The sequence below is a fragment of the Nerophis ophidion genome, linkage group LG10 (genome assembly GCF_033978795.1).
Source record: "Nerophis ophidion isolate RoL-2023_Sa linkage group LG10, RoL_Noph_v1.0, whole genome shotgun sequence".
Lineage (NCBI taxonomy): Eukaryota > Metazoa > Chordata > Actinopteri > Syngnathiformes > Syngnathidae > Nerophis > Nerophis ophidion.
The window spans coordinates 14,488,673-14,505,000 of NC_084620.1; the positions used below are offsets into that span (position 1 = coordinate 14,488,673).

Genomic DNA, 16,328 nt, shown 5'->3' on the forward strand with positions numbered 1-16,328 from the left:
GAGTCATACATGTAGTCACATTTACAAACACTGTTTATAGCTTTTTATACATTAAACGTTGGTGGATATGTAAAAAAAAATCCCCACATTTTCCTCATTGATATTTGTTAGACTCTACTCACATTCTTTTGTTGAACAATTAGAGGTCCTATTTTGTGGAATATTACACAAGTGTTTATTACAACAGGTCACTGGTATATGTTACAGCATTGGTCTATTTGTATTTTTTATTTATTTAATTGCACAATGTAAACAGTACAAAAGGTAACATTGTTGAAATGCATAAAGACAAGAAATGAGTAATGATAAATACATTCTCACCTAAAACAGTAAATTAACAAACAAAATTAAGCATAGTATATGAAAAATAAGACAAGTAGTCAACCCTGTGTGGATTGAGTCGAGGTGTATGTGTGGGTGAGGACGTATAGGGCTACGTTATAAGGTAGAAACAAATGGAGAATGTTGATTCATCAAGCTGGTCCTTAATCTATGTTTAAAATTATTGAGTGAAGATGAGGAGTTTGCAATACATAGTTGAGTATTCTAGAGTAAAGAACCTGTGTTTATTGGAAAATTGGCTAGGAGTGATACGGCCAAGGATAGCACAGAGATTATCAGTTTGTCCGGTATTATGATCATGAACTTTCGAAGTGGTCTTAAAATCCATCCATCCATCCATTTTCTACCGCTTATTCCCTTTCGGGGTCACGGGGGGCGCTGGCGCCTATCTCAGCTACAATCGGGCGGAAGGCGGGGTACACCCTGGACAAGTCGCCACCTCATCGCAGGGCCAACACAGATAGACAGACAACATAATCTTTGGAAGATGTAGGGAAACGTAATAGGGAGGTAAGTACATTTATAGATAAAAGAATAGGACTGAACTGTGTTGGTATTATAAATAGTACATTTAATTTTCTAAACAGAGGAGCAGATGGAGCTCAATAGATAGGAGGTAGCTAGTCTTACAAATTTATTTTGCATAATGATTAATTTGTGTAAATTTGATGGATATGTACTAGCCCACACAATATTGCAATAGATAAGATATTGATAAATTAAACTGTAATAAAGAATTAAGAGGCGTGCCTGATGAACCAAACCCCTGATTCTTCTGATGATACCAAGAGATTTTGACACTTTGTTGGTTACTGAACCTATGCGACGAGGATACCAACAAATTAAGGTTGCACTCCCTAACAAGTATAGTACAGCAAAAGGGCCTCTACAATCCAGTGAGACAACATCTGTCTAGAAAGTAGTTTGCCTTTATGAAGTGTGGCCCATGACACAAACAGATGATCCACTCTTCTGAACTCCACTGTTCAAAGTCCTAACAGGGCACAACAAGTTAAACCTCTGCTCCTCCACTAATGCAAATGGAGGAGGATGAAAGGCCCTCAACCCTACAGTGATACACCTACAAACCCCGTTTCCATGTGAGTCGGGAAATTGTGTTAGATGTAAATATAAACGGAATACTAAAATTAGCAAATCATTTTCAACCCATATTCAGTTAAATATGCTACAAAGACAACATGTTTGATGATCAAACTGATAAACATTTTTTTTTTGAAAATAATCATTAACTTTAGAATTTCATGCCAGCAACACGTGAAAAAGATGTTGGGAAAGGTGGCAATAAATACGGATAAAGTTGAGAAATGCTCATCAAACACTTATTTGGAACATCCCACAGGTGTGCAGGCTAATTGGGAACAATTGGGTGCCATGATTGGGTATAAAAGCAGCTTCCATGAAATGCTAAGTAATTCACAAACAAGGATGGGCGAGGGTCAGCAATTTGTAAGCAAATTGTCAAACAGTTTTAGAACAAAATTTCTCAATGAACAATTGCTAGCAATTTAGGGATTTTACCATCTACGGTCCGTAAAATCATCAAAAGGTTCAGAGAATCTGGAGAAATCACTGCACGTAAGCGATGATATTACGGACCTTTGATCCCTCAGGCGGTACTGCACCAAAAACCGACATCAGTGTGTAAAGGATATCACCACATAGACTCAGGAACACTTCATAAAACTGTCAGTAACTACAGTTGGTTGCTACATCTGTAAGTGCAAGTTAAAACTCTGCTATGCAAAGCAAAAACCCATTTATCAACAACACCCAGGAACGCCGCTGGCTTCACTGGGCCCGAGCTCATCTAATATGGAGTGATGCAAAGTGGAAAAGTGTTCTATGGTCTGGCGAGTCCATATTTCAAATTATAGTAGGAAACTGTGGACGTGGTGTCCTCTGGAACAAAGAGGAAAATAACCATCCAGATTGTTATAGGCGCAAAGTTCAAAAGCCAGCATCTATGATGGTATGGGGGTGTATTAGTACCCAAGGCATGGGTAACTTATACATCTGTGAAGGCACCATTAATGCTGAATTGTCCATACAGGTTTTGGAGCAACATATGTTGTCGTCCAAGCAACGTTATCATGGACGCCCCTGCTTATTTCGGCAAGACAATGGCAAGCTTGTGTTACAACGGCGTGGTTTCGTAGTAAAAGAGTGCAGGTACTTTCTTGGCCCGCCTGCAGTCCAGACCTGTCTCCCATCGAAAATGTGTGGCGCATTATGAAGCGTAAAATACGACAGCCGAGACCCCGGACTGTTGAAGGACTAAAGCACTACATAAAACCAGAATGAGAAAGAATTTCACTTTCAAAACTTGAACTTTTAGTTTCCTCAGTTCCCAAACGTTTATTGAGTGTTGTTAAAAGAAAAGGTGATGTAACACAGTGGTGAACATGCCCTTTCCCAACTACTTTGGCAAGTGTTGCAGTCATGAAATTCTAAGTTAATTATTTTTCAAATCAAATCAAATCAACTTTATTTATAAAGCACATTTAAAATTTACCACAGGGGTAGCCAAAGTGCTGTACAATGGGCAGGTTAAAAGATAATACGAAGACCGAGCAAACAACAAAACACAAACAGAACATGATAAATAAATAAAACATAAAAACAGGTTCACAGCAGGAGTATAATGGGGTGCCATTGCAGGATGGATATCACTTGGTGTTAAAAGCCAAGGAATAAAAGTATGTTTTTAAGAGAGATTTAAAAACAGGAAGAGAGGAGGCTTGTCTAACACTCAGAGGTAGGTCGTTCCAGAGCTTGGGAGCAGCAGCAGCAGCGAAAGCTCTGTCACCTCTAAGCTTCAGCCTTGTGTCAGGGACCGTCAGTAGCAGCTGATCGGCTGATCTTAGGGATCGGGTGGGGCAGTAAGGCTGAAGGAGGTCGGAGAGATATATTGGCGCGAGGTTGTTTAGACATTTAAAAGCAAATAGAAGGAGTTTAAAATTGATTCAGTAACGCACAGGGAGCCAGTGAAGGGACGCTAATATAGGGGTGATGTGCGCACGTGTGCGGGTCTGTGTTAGCAGACGAGCAGCAGAGTTCTGCACGAGCTGCATGCGGGCGAGGGACCCTGGCTAATACCTACATACAGGGCATTGCAGTAGTCTAAATGATTCGAGATAAAGGCATAAATTAATTTCTCGAGAGCATGTCCTGACAGAAGCGGTTTCACTTTCGCTATTTGGCGTAATTGATAAAAGCCTTTTTTGCAAAAAAAAATAAAGTTTAGGAGTTTGAACATCAAATATCTTGTCTTTGTAGTGCATTCAACTGAATATGGGTTGAAAAGGATTTGCAAATCATTGTATTCCGTTTATATTTACATCTAACACAATTTCCCAACTCATATGGAAACGGAGTTTGTATAAGATCGATCCATCACCTTGGGCCAAAAGCAGGGTTAGGCCACATGCAGACCCTTGTCAGCCCTGAAGCAAATTGTAAACAAGCTGGGCTAAGTGAAAAAGCTTGGGGGTCACTCACACGCTTTGGTGTAGTCAAAGCTGAGAGCAATGCCGTATTTAATGAAACAAATCTCATTTCCACAGCATCAATTGACTTGAATGAATGTGAAAGGGCCTCCATTACCACAGACTGATCCCATGGAGGAACCAATGGCCGGGAAACCTGGAGTTTGCGATGTGCCCCTTTCATAAAATGGCATACCAAAGGGTGCTGCCCAACTGGCTCCTCTCCCTTGCCCATATGGCAAGCGGAGATGGCCGCCAAGTATACCTTGATTATGGAAAAAGACGTCCCTGTTTTCATCAAATCCTGCAGGAAACACAACAGGTCCACCACTGAGCAATGAAAGACATGATGTACCAAAAAGTACACAGTTTTTAGAAAAACACGCCACTTGCAGTCATACAAGGAATGCATGAAAGCGGCTGTTGCACTCTGAATAGTGTCAATGACTCGATCAGGCAAACCTGTAGAAGTTAAATTCCACCTCTCACGGGCCAGTCTCAAAGTGGTACCCGATTCAGTTGTGGTTGGTAGATCACCCCTTCCTTTGGAGACAGTAGATCTCTCCGAGCAGGAAGAGGCCAGGGTTCCCCATCTGGAAGTTGCACAATCTCGGCGATCCAAAGTTTGAATGGCAATCCGGGTGCGACCAAAATCAGTGACAGGCCCCACTCCCTGACTCTGGCCAGACTGGTGGATAGTAGGCTGAAGGGGGGAACACATACAGCAACACATCTGGCCAGGGATGTGCTAGAGCAGTGGTCCCCAACCACCGGTTGGTACTGGGCCGCACAAGAAATAAAAAAAAATTAAAAAATGTTTTGTTTTTTTTCAAATTATTAAATCAACATAAAAAACACAATATATACATTATATATCAATATAGATCAATACAGTCTACAGGGATACAGCCCAAGGTTGGGGACCACTGTGCTAGAGCGTCCATTCCCATCGATGCAACCGTGTCTGACAAGGAGAAGAACAGAGGACATATTACGTTTGTCCGCGAGGTGAAGAGATCTACGGCTGCCCAGCCGTATCTGCACCATGCTTGCTCCATCAGCTGTGGATGCAGAGACAACTCCCTGTACAGATGTTCTCCTCGTGACCGAAGATCATCCCCCTGGTTGAGCATTCCTGGAACATGAGTCCCCCAGGAGCCTTGTGCTGCAACATAAGTGCACCTGCTGCGCAAGCCTGTGAAAGCGAAGCGAAAGAGTGCCCCCCTGGCAATTGATATACGCCACCACAGTTGTGTTGTCTGTTTTACCAGAACATGCCGACCCCTGAGATACAGCAGAAAGTGCTGCAGAGCCAGAAAAATGTCTCAAAGCTCCAATACGTTTACGTGAATCCAAGCTAGTTCCGGACTCAAACACCATTCACAGTCCTGCCCAACAACGTCACTCCCCAGCCAGACAAGGACACGTCTGTTGTCATGGTAGCCTTGGACAATACTACCCCTAGCGGGAGGCCTGTCGCAATATAAGCTGTGTCTTCCTCCATGGCGGGAGGGCTGTCACCGTCCCTACCGTGACTTTCACTCTGCGTCCAAGATGGCGACGCAGATACAGCCCATATACCTGTGCACGCCCCGTTGTGACGTCACCTCTAGCGACAGAAGGCAACCGTCCCAATAGCAGAATGTGGGCTCATCCTTGTGGTCCAGCGGGACCATGACAATTTGTTTTTTGTTTTGATTGCAAGTCACCCTCAGCTGTTGGCTTGGCTGCGATGGCACAAGCTTAATCAACTTTAACAAAGATTCAAGATTATCTATTGTCAATTCTTAACATGCACAAGACACATAAGAACTGAAAATTACATTTTCGGCACAGTCCCACTAAGAGCAGACATACGCTACAGGGAGACAGGACGACACCGCCAACGGATCAGCCATTTTTACGGCGCTCCTTAAAAAGGTGAGGGAAGGGTGACTTTGGGTGAGAGGAGGGGGAGTAAAAAAATATCAGTCTAAGGCTAGACCCTCAGGAGGGGTCCAGACTAAGTCCAAGGAAAATAAAACCTCACATAGCATGGCACACATTTAGACATGGCACGTATATACCCAATTAACTTTGGGAGAGATGATGAATGTTTTTGTATGCCTGAGGCCGATAAAGTTCAGCTACAGGTGTTGTTGACAAAAAGGAAGGTGAAAAGCGTCTCTCTTTGAGGAGTGCTTGGGAGATTTTCAAGGGAGTCCAAATCGTAGATTAAGAAGTTATTTTTCTTCGAGGAGACAAAAATAGTGACTTATCTCTCTGTTTGTCCATGCTGGATTTCTTCAATTCCAATTAATTATTCCTTCTCTGCAAACTTTTCCAAGATGAGATCCATTTTGCGATTTAACTCAGAAATCGCACCAGTCTGTGTTCCCAAAGCCCGACCCAATCCTTCCATTGCGTTGAACAGCCGTTGGGCCCCTTGAGTGGCTGCCATCGTCTTCTGAATTTGTCGATACACCAGAGCAATCCCCAGCCCAATCAGCAAGTGCCCCGTGATCACAGTTTCACAGTTAGATGTCTTCGACGTCCTCGATGGAAAGGGCTGAGAGGCACACTAATCCGCCGTGTTCCAGGAGTCCCTCACGTACCCCGCAGCGATGGTTCCATCAGGGCAGCCAGGCTCCCCCGAACTTCTTTTTCTTGTCGAAAAGACTGTGTCAATTGCGTCAAGAGTCCAGCTGATCATATTCATATTGAAATTTGGATTAGAGGACAGCGCAAAGAAAGAGGCTTTAAAAAAGTTCAGACAAAGACAAAGAGAGCAAGCAGGGAAGGAGTGAACGGAGAATGCGACCTCCCTCACCAGAGGCTAGAGAGAGAATAGTGCTTGGTGAAACTGAATCAACTGGGGCCCTGAAACCTCTATTTTTTTAGCATGATCCATTCTGCAGCATGGGTGTCAGGCCACTGGATTCGGCCCACTTACAAACATCATGGATGGCTGTCTACAGGGGAGCTGCCTCTGTCGTGCTGGCGGGCCTCAAAGAGTGCTGGCATGTTCGAGAGATCATCGTCCATCATTTCCACCCAGCTCTTAGCAACTTGCGGAGGATGGACGGTGGCTATGGTTTTAGGAGAGGGCCAACAAGGGTCCTTACCACCTGACACAGCCACTCTGATCCTTCTTTCCAGAAGCTTTAGTGATGTACAGTTAAGACATGACTGTGTCCGCTAGTGACGTCTGAGCATGTTGGATGCCCATGCAGGCAATGCACATCGAAATAGAGGCCCCGCTTGACGCAGGACACAGGCGGGATGATACCTCTTTAACCTTGGGTGGGGACCGGAACCGTTGACATGACGCAGGAATATTGGCTCGTTCGTTGCTGCGAGGTGTTACCCTGAGTTAGCTTAGCACACAAGTGTCTGTTCTCTGTGACATGTTAACAGTACTCCACGCATGTATCCGGTTAGCAGGCAAATGCTTGCCGGGCTGACAAGGCAACCTGCACTCTAAACCTTTCGGGTGAATGTTCCACTTGGCTAACCGCACCGATGAATTAATACCGAGCGGTAAAAAAGGAAGTTGCTTGTCACGACATGGCTGCTGCCCCGAGACCAGTGAATGAAACAATAGCAACAGAGCAAACAGCCGTCCGTAACGAATGTCGAGAACTGCGTTTGCGACTTTACCTTAACGGCTCGTCCACTGTTAGCTTGGACCAGCTGAAGGTGCTTAATGCCGTTCCCTCCCAGGAAGAAAGTGAGTGAGTTGTTGGTAGAGGTCTGTGTTATAATAAGGGGGGTGCCCCAGGCACAGCTCGGTCTTCCTGACAGACGTTGTGTCATTGGAGCATAGTGGTACACGCCCAAGGCGATATCCCATAGTGAAACACCGAAAAAACCCAACTTATTTTTACACTTGTAGTACACTGCAAAAACAAATCAAAGCAAGATTTAATGCCTGAAATCTATTAGTGGCCATATTTGTACACAAACAACCTTAATGGATAGTAAAATGTAATGGCGAGTAAAAGGGTTAAGAACATTTGTTAAAAAGAAAAAACTATTTACACTTGTGTTGCTGGAGGTTTTAAAAGTAATATTATTTCATAAACTTGGTATTTCATGACATGTTTACATCATGATGTGAATGGAGGGACTACATACATACATGTCTAACTGTCAAAAAAAAATATGATTCACATTTTAATTTGAAAAACTGTTTTTAGTTGATGATTTTATTTTGTATTTACTCCATCAGCTACCTTTTGAAGCTGCGGATATATCGACGCTGCTTGCAAAAACCACATCAGATGCACTCCCAGTGCTGGAAGAGGTTAGCAATCCACTTTTTTTTTTTACAGCATCTTTTACTTATAATATTACGTGTTTTTATTCCGTATACCAGGTCAGACGTTTGCAGAACTCCGGAATTCTGCAAGTGTCTAGTCGGTGGGATTTCCAAGGGGACATGATTGGCAGCATCAATATGCTTTTGTGTGGAAGGCAGCTTGACTCCAATTCCACCAATGTGACCTCCGCTGCCCCAGAGACAAGACGAGTGCTTAGCAACCAGTCAGTCTCCAGTGAGCACAACACTTCCAGTAGGTGTATTACTTCCTTTGTTATTTTGTCAATATCTTTTATAATATACAGTACCAGTCAAATGACTGAGACACTTTTGTGTTATGTTAAATGTGAAAGTGTCTCCAAACTTGACTGTAAATGTACTGTATGTGCATTACTTGTGGGGGTGTTTACTCAGAGGGGAAGTATACTTGTGAGGTTTTAACAAGTGACCAGTTTGAAAGTGTACGAGCGATAAAATCAACTCTCTCACACCTGCTCCCCCATTCACACCTGAGACCGTGTAGCACTAACGAGTCACATGACACCGGGGAGAGAACATGGTTAATTTGGCTTATTTTGGACATTTTCAATGAAGGCTGTTTTTGTCCCGATTTCCCACATTTCGACAAAAGACAAAATTATCCTATGGCTTATAAAGTTGTCTTTATAGAATTGTCCTGTTGTCTGAGTTGTGTTAGTTTCTCTGTCTTTGAGTATTTAGTCGGCCACCAATTGTGCAAGTTCTCCAACTTAAAATGATGACAGAGGTCTGTAATTTTCATCATAGATACACTTCAACTGTGAGAGACAGAATGTGAAAAAACAATCCAGGAATTTACATTGTAGGAATTGTAAATAATTTATTTGTAAAATATGGTGGAAAATGAGTATTTGGTCAACCATTCTCATGATACATGGCCCCATTCATTCTTTCCTTAACACGGATCAATCGTCCTGTCCCCTTAGCAGAAAAACAGCCACAAAGCATGATGTTTCCACCCCCACGCTTCACAGTAGGTTTGGTGTTCTTGGGTTGCAACTCAGTATTCTTCTTCCTCCAAACACGACGAGTTGAGTTTATACCAAAAAGTTCTATTTTGGTTTCATCTGACCACATGACATTCTCCCAATCCTCTGCTGTATCATCCATGTATCCATTTTGGTATAAACTCAACTCGTCGTGTTTGGAGGAAAAAGAATACTGAGTTGCATCCCAAGAACACCAAACCTACTATGAAGCATGGGGGTGGAAACATCATGCTTTGGGGCTGTTTTTCTGTTAAGGGGACGGGACGATTGATCCGTGTTAAGGAAAGAATGAATGGGGCCATGTATCGTGAGATTTTGAGCCAAAACCTCCTTCCATCAGTGAGAGCTTTGAATGGTTGACCAAATACTTGTTTTCCACCATCATTTACAAATAAATTCTTAAAAATTCCTACAATGTAAATTCCTGGATTTTCTTGTTCACATTCTGTCCCTCACAGTTGAATTGTACCTATGATGAAAATTACAGACCTCTGTCATCATTTTAAGTGGGAGAACTTGCACAATCGGTGGCTGACTAAATACTTTTTTGCCCCACTGTATTTCGTTTGAGCATTTTTTTATGGTGTTTTTTCTTTCGTGGTGTGGTGTAATTGAAAAACAGACAGCCATTTTATACAGGCAGTATCATATATATATATATATATATATATATATATATATATATATATATATATATATATATATATATATATATATATATATATATATGGTAACACTTTAGTGTGGGGAACACGTTCACCATTAATTAGTTGCTTATTAACATGCAAATTAGTAACATATTGGCTCTTAACTAGTCATTACTAAGTACTTATTAATGCCTTATTCTGCATGGCCTCATTATATAACCAGTAAGTACATACACTCTTACGGATTTTGGTGTTGTTAGCTAATAATAGTGATTTGGAAAGTTGGCGTTTGCTATCATTGAATGTACATTCTATTATACCAACAACATTACTTTGAATTGTTTGTTGCGTCTCTTGGACTGCTTTTGTATGAGTGCACGTGCTCCCTGCGCTTACGTGTGGACGAGACGTATGACGGCTGCAAACGGCAATCATATTTTTCCAGCCAGCAAAATCTTTTGCTGGACAATGACCCCAAACACACGTCAGAAGTAGTAAAGGAATGGCTAAATCAAGCTATAATTAAGGTTTTAGAATGGCCTTCCCAAAGTCCTGTCTTAAATGTGTGGACAATGCTGAAGAAACAAGTCCATGTCAGAAAACCAACAAATTTAGCTGAACTGCACCAATTTTGTCAAGAGGAGTGGTCAAAAATTCGACCAGAAGTTTGCCAGAAGCTTGTGGATGGCTACCAAAAGTGCCTTATTGCAGTGAATCTTGCCAAGGGACATGTAACCAAATATTTACATTGCTGTATGTATACTTTTGACCCAGCAGATTTGGTCACATTTTCAGTAGACCCATATTAAATTCATAAAAGAACCAAACTTCATGAATGTCTTTTGTAAAAAAACAAGTACAGTACGTGCTCCAATCCCCCTATCAAAAAAAAAAAAAAAAAAAAAAAATACGAGTTGTAGAAAGTATTGGAAACTCAAGACAGCCATGACATTATGTTCTTTACAAGTGTATGAAAACTTTTGATCGCAATTTTATGTATAATAATAAATGTTAGGACGTGTACGTGTTAGGCTTCTGTACTTGTGATGACGCAACTTGTGATAATGCTTCTAATCCTTGTTAGCTTTTACGAAAACCAATATTACACTTTTCATGGGTATTTTAACAAACCGCCAATAGAAAAGAGAGATAAACAAAATTGCTGCTTATTGCCGAGCGATGTTATGTGTGGCAGTGTGGCCTGGGGCTGGATGGCTGGTGCCCGAGGCTGTAAGGCATCCGCAAAATACGTAATGACGCTTCAACAGATGATTGAGGCGCGTCTTTTCAAAGACATTTTTTGTGGGGGGGTTTTCCACAACATTCCTAGTTTCAGTCAATGTTGGCTCAGTCTTGGATTTACAATCAGTCAAGGTTATGACAGCTTTTTGCAAAATGGAAGCTCAACTTGACAAAAATTGTAGCGGGGTAAGTAGCAAATTAAGAGCACACATTTAGACTTTAATTAGACACCCAGATATAAAAGCTCTGCTAAAAAAATAAAAGCAAAGACATGTTTGTGTCAGCGCAAATTAGCCCAAACATGTCATCGTCCTAACGTTCGTGCTCTAAAGGCTGTTTTAGCTTCGCTGTGTGTCATTTGGTACACTTAGACCAACGTGGTAATGGCCAATTACCAAAGCTTTTGTTTGGCGTTAAAAGCAAAGGCTTTGTACGTTAACGCTCAAGTTTTGTCGTGATGTTCCCTTCCCTAATAGCATTTAAATGTTTTTATTTCAATGATGGGGATTTAATTTGTCGAGTACTGTAGATCATGTGCTTCAAGTAAATGTTAAAAAAAAAAGAATGTTGTGAGTGTGTTTATACATATCCTTGAAGGCCTACTGAAATGAGATTTTCTTATTTAAACAGGGATAGCAGGTCCATTCTCTGTGTCATACTTGATCATTTCGGGATATTGCCATATTTTTGCTTAAAATATTTGGTAGAGAACATCCACGATAAAGTTCGCAACTTTCGGTGCTAAGAGAAAAGCCCTGCATCTACCAGAAGTCGCAGACGATGACGTCACATGTTGATGGCTCCTCACATATTTATATTGATTTTAATGGGAGCCTCCAACAAAAAGTGCTATTTGGACCGAGAAAACGACAATTTCCCCATTAATTTGAGTGAGGATGAAAGATTTGTGTTTGAGGATATTGATGGCGACGGACTAGAAAAAAAAAAAAATGCGATTGCATTGGGACGGATTCTGATGTTTTTAAACACATTTGCTAGGATACATCTGGGAAATCCCTTATCATTCTATTGTGTTGCTAGTGTTTTAGTGACTTTAATAGTACCTGATAGTCGGAGGGGTGTGTCCACGGGTGTCTTGACGCCAATGTCTCAGGGGAGTCGACAGCAGCTATGGATGGCACAAGCTCAGCTTTTCTCCGATAAGAAGCGACTTTTTAAACACAATTTTCTCACCGAAACCTGCTGGTTGACATTCCGGCGTGATTCATGTTCGCTTGATCCACAGTAAAGTTTCACCTCCAGGAATTTTAAACAAGGAATCGCCGTGTGTTTGTGTGGCTAAAGGCTAAAGCTTCCCAACTCCATCTTTCTACTTTGACTTCTCCAATATTAATTGAACTAATTGCAAAAGATTCAGAAACACAGATCTCCAAAATACTGTGTAATTATGCGGTTAAAGCAGACGACTTTTAACTGTGTGTGTGCAGCGCTCATACTTCCTAAAAACCCGTGACCTCTTGCGTACACGTCATCATTACACAACGTTTTCAAGACGAAACTCCCGGGAAATTTAAAATTGCAATTTAGTAAACTAAAAAGGCCGTATTGGCATTTGTTGCAATGTTAATATTTCATCATTGATATATAAACTTTCAGACTTCGTGGTGGGTAGTAGTGGGTTTCAGTAGGCCTTTAAGTTGAACAGTTTTTAAAAGTTGGAAAAAAAAAACAGATGACCTTTGACATACTTTGTGTTTTTCTATGTATACAAGAATTATTAATTGTTAGTTTGCTAACTTTTTCAAAGTTAATTTAAGTCATGCAAGCAAACAATTTACTGTGATAATTGTGATTGGTCAAAATTGTAAATTGTGATTAATTTGATGGGAATGTTGAACTTTTTGTTCCATAAGATAAGATAAGATAAGACCTTCTGGAGGAAAGTTCTGTTGTCAAATGAAACAATTGTATGTAAACTTTTGATCGCGACTGTACGTTACATGTATTAAAGCAACTTCCTAACAGTAACAGAAAAAAAAGTTAAAGTCAGAGTTGTGAGGGGTACAAAGGCAGTACCTCTAGCGGGCACAACCCTAAAGACAAGCCAAAGGTACCGTCCCATCTGCAGGGGACATGTCAGCTGCCATTTTCATCGCAATTAAACGTTTGCCCTCCATGCTCGTTCACAGTCTTTAACAGGTGCTCCAGGGACATCCAGGAGAGGACAGCTAATGGCCACCGCCCTTTATTTAGAATGCTAGCCAGATGCTGTCGTCTTCAACAACAGATGTGCAATCATGATCACAACAATGGAACACATTCTTCAGGATTTTGCTTTTATTACTATTATTCCCATCCATCCATCCATTTTTCTACCGCTTGTCCCTTTTGGGGTGGGGGGGGGGGGTGCTGGAGCCTATCTCAGCTGCATATGGGGGGAAGGCGGGTTACACCCTGGACAAGTCACCACCTCATCGCAGGAATAACACATTTATATCAATACTTTATACATCAAAGTGTATTTTTTTCCTATTTGAATATGAGTTCAAATAAACACAACAACAAATATGCGTGCTATTATAATTATTAGGCTACATTTACAGTATTTTTATTTCAATTATTATTGTTTATATATATGCGCACACACATATATACACTATATTGCCAAAAGTATTTGGCCACCCATCCAAATGATCAGAATCATGTGTCTTAATCACTTGGCCCGGCCACAGGTGTATAAAATAAAGCACTTACATGGAGACTGTTTCTACAAACATTTGTGAAAGAATGGGCCGCTCTCAAGAGCTCACTGTGCAACAAATCCAGTTGTGAAATTTCCTCGCTAAATATTCCAAAGTCAACTGTCTGCTTTATTATTAGAAAATGGAAGAGTTTGGTAACAACAGCAACTCAACCAGGAAGTGGTAGGTTACGTAAACTGACAGAGAAGGGGTCAGCGGATGCTGAAGCGCATAGTGCAAAGAAACTTTCTGCACAGTCAGTTTCTACAGAGCTCCAAACATCATGTGACCTTCCAATTAGCCCACATACAGTACGCAGAGAGCGTCATGGAATGGGTTTCAATGGCCGATCAGCTGCATCTATGCCATACATCACCAAGTCCAACACAAAGCGTCGGATGCAGTAATGTAAACTACGTCGTCACTGGACTCTAGAGCAGTGGAGCCGCCTTCTCTAGAGCGATGAATAACCTTTTTCCATCTGGCAATCTGATGGACAAGTCTGGGCTTGGAGGTTGCCAGGAGAACGGTACATTTCGGACTGCATTGTGCCGAGTGTAAAATTAGGTGTAGGAAAAATTTTGGTGTGGGGTTGTTTTTCAGGAGTTGGGCTTGGATCCTTAGGTCAAGTGAAAGGAACTTTGAATGCTCCGGAATACCAAAACATTTTGGACAATTCCATGCTCCCAACTTTGTGGGAACAGTTTGGAGCGGGCCCCTTCCTCTTCCAACATGACATGGATGACAGAGTCTGGTGTGGATGAACTTGACTAGCCTAAACTGAACCCGATAGAACACCTTTGGGATGAATTAGAACGGAGACTGAGAACCAGGCCTTCTCGACCAACATCAATGTGTAACCTCACCAATGCGCTTTTGGAAGAATGGTGGAAAATTCCTATAAACACACACCGCAACCTTGTGGACAGCCTTCCTAGAAGAGCTGAAGCTGTAATAGCTGCAAAAGGTGGACAAACATTATATTAAACCCTATGGGTTAGGAATGGGATGGCACTTCAAGTTCATACGTGAGTCAATGCAGGTGGCCAAATACATTTGGCACTATAGTGTATACATATATACATATTTATACACATATATACATGCACAAACACATTCCCACATACACAATGCTTTATGTTTTTTTATTTTTAATGTAATCGTTCATTTTACTTTATCATTAATATTGTTACGATACAACGCTAATATATTAGTGTGGTATTTACTTGTATTAGAAATATTAATTATGTAGGTAATATATGTTCAAAAAATATTATATATTCATTTTATTATTTATTATTTGATATGTATTGTTTTAGAATGTAATATAAATCTAAAAATTACCAATTTTAAATACAATACATACAATATGTACATTATTATCATTGGTATTGTTACTGTGATTAGTATTGTAATTTGGTTAGCTTTACGTACTTGTTAGACACGCATTGTTGCTGTATTTAGATATCCTTCCCATTTTTTTTATAAAGTCAAAAATGGATTTTCCCCCTGAGGGATTATTATGCTTAGAGAATTGTCCTTTTGTTTGTGTACTGTAGCTTCTTTTTGTCAAAGCCTGGTGGAAACTCTGGAGGGAACCCCTGGCCTGCGTTACCTTTGGAACACCTTCAAGCTGTTTTTCCAAGGCAAAGTCCTTTTCACACCGGACACCCCTGCTGCTCGCCTCATCATGAAAGAGGTAAAGTCTGTTTGGAAGGACGACAACAAGCGCTTGATTACCTCATGGGGAAGAATGGAAGAACAACACACGATTAATCAGCGGAGTTTCAGTGATTGTTACAATATATTAGCATTATCTCGCATCAGCAAAACAAACTATTAATTGCACATTTAGCACATTCCTCTCCTCAAGTCTACCATATATGATATGTCCTCATCCAGGTGATTCAAGCTGTATTCTTTTGGTTTTTGTTTGAATTGCTTGCACGGATAAACATGTTAGATGATTGTCCATTAGCAAATGTAGCTATGACGAGGTACCACTTAGTTGCGAGTTACTAGTTGCTCTTGAAGTAATTTTTAGCATTACTGCACTCAATCTGCTCCTGCAAATAATTATCTTGGCATTAATGTTCTGAAAATCGTCCAAAAACCTTGTCATGTTGGTATATTTGTATTATTGTTCTTTCAGGCTAACAGCACTTTCGACGCCTTGGCTATGCTAAAAGAAATGGCCGACTCATGGGACGAGCTCGGGCCGTCTGTTTGGGATTACTTCCAGAACAGTTCACAAGTCAACACAATTCGGGTAAGATTTTCAAAAGTTAGCTATCTCATCAACGATGTCAGGAAGTAAAGTCTATGAACCAGGATTTGGAGGATCCACAGATCATTTGTAAAATAAGTTTACAGATGCATGTTTGAAATAAACTGACTTCACTTAATGTAAGGTTATAAATGTACGAAGCCATATTTCAGTTGTACCACCCACATCTTTCAATGATGTCGGGAAATACCTGATTCTCTAGTTTTTGGTCAAGTTACCTTGACCAAAATCTTGGACTTTGGTTCACGCTACGCTTTAGCGCCACTTTTCCAAA

At 41.0% G+C, this 16,328-nt stretch overlaps 1 protein-coding gene across 5 annotated transcripts in view; it reads left to right on the forward strand.

Annotated features, from left to right (window-relative positions):
* LOC133560246 (phospholipid-transporting ATPase ABCA1-like) overlaps positions 1–16,328 on the forward strand; it is a 277,208-nt gene that overhangs the window by 93,914 nt on the left and 166,966 nt on the right. For all 5 annotated transcript variants that reach the window (XM_061912560.1, XM_061912562.1, XM_061912559.1 and 2 more), the window contains 4 exons: positions 8,059–8,133; positions 8,206–8,401; positions 15,327–15,466; positions 15,920–16,036. In XM_061912560.1, the coding sequence (XP_061768544.1) occupies positions 8,059–8,133; positions 8,206–8,401; positions 15,327–15,466; positions 15,920–16,036 (528 nt within the window). The remainder of the gene's footprint in view (positions 1–8,058; positions 8,134–8,205; positions 8,402–15,326; positions 15,467–15,919; positions 16,037–16,328) is intronic.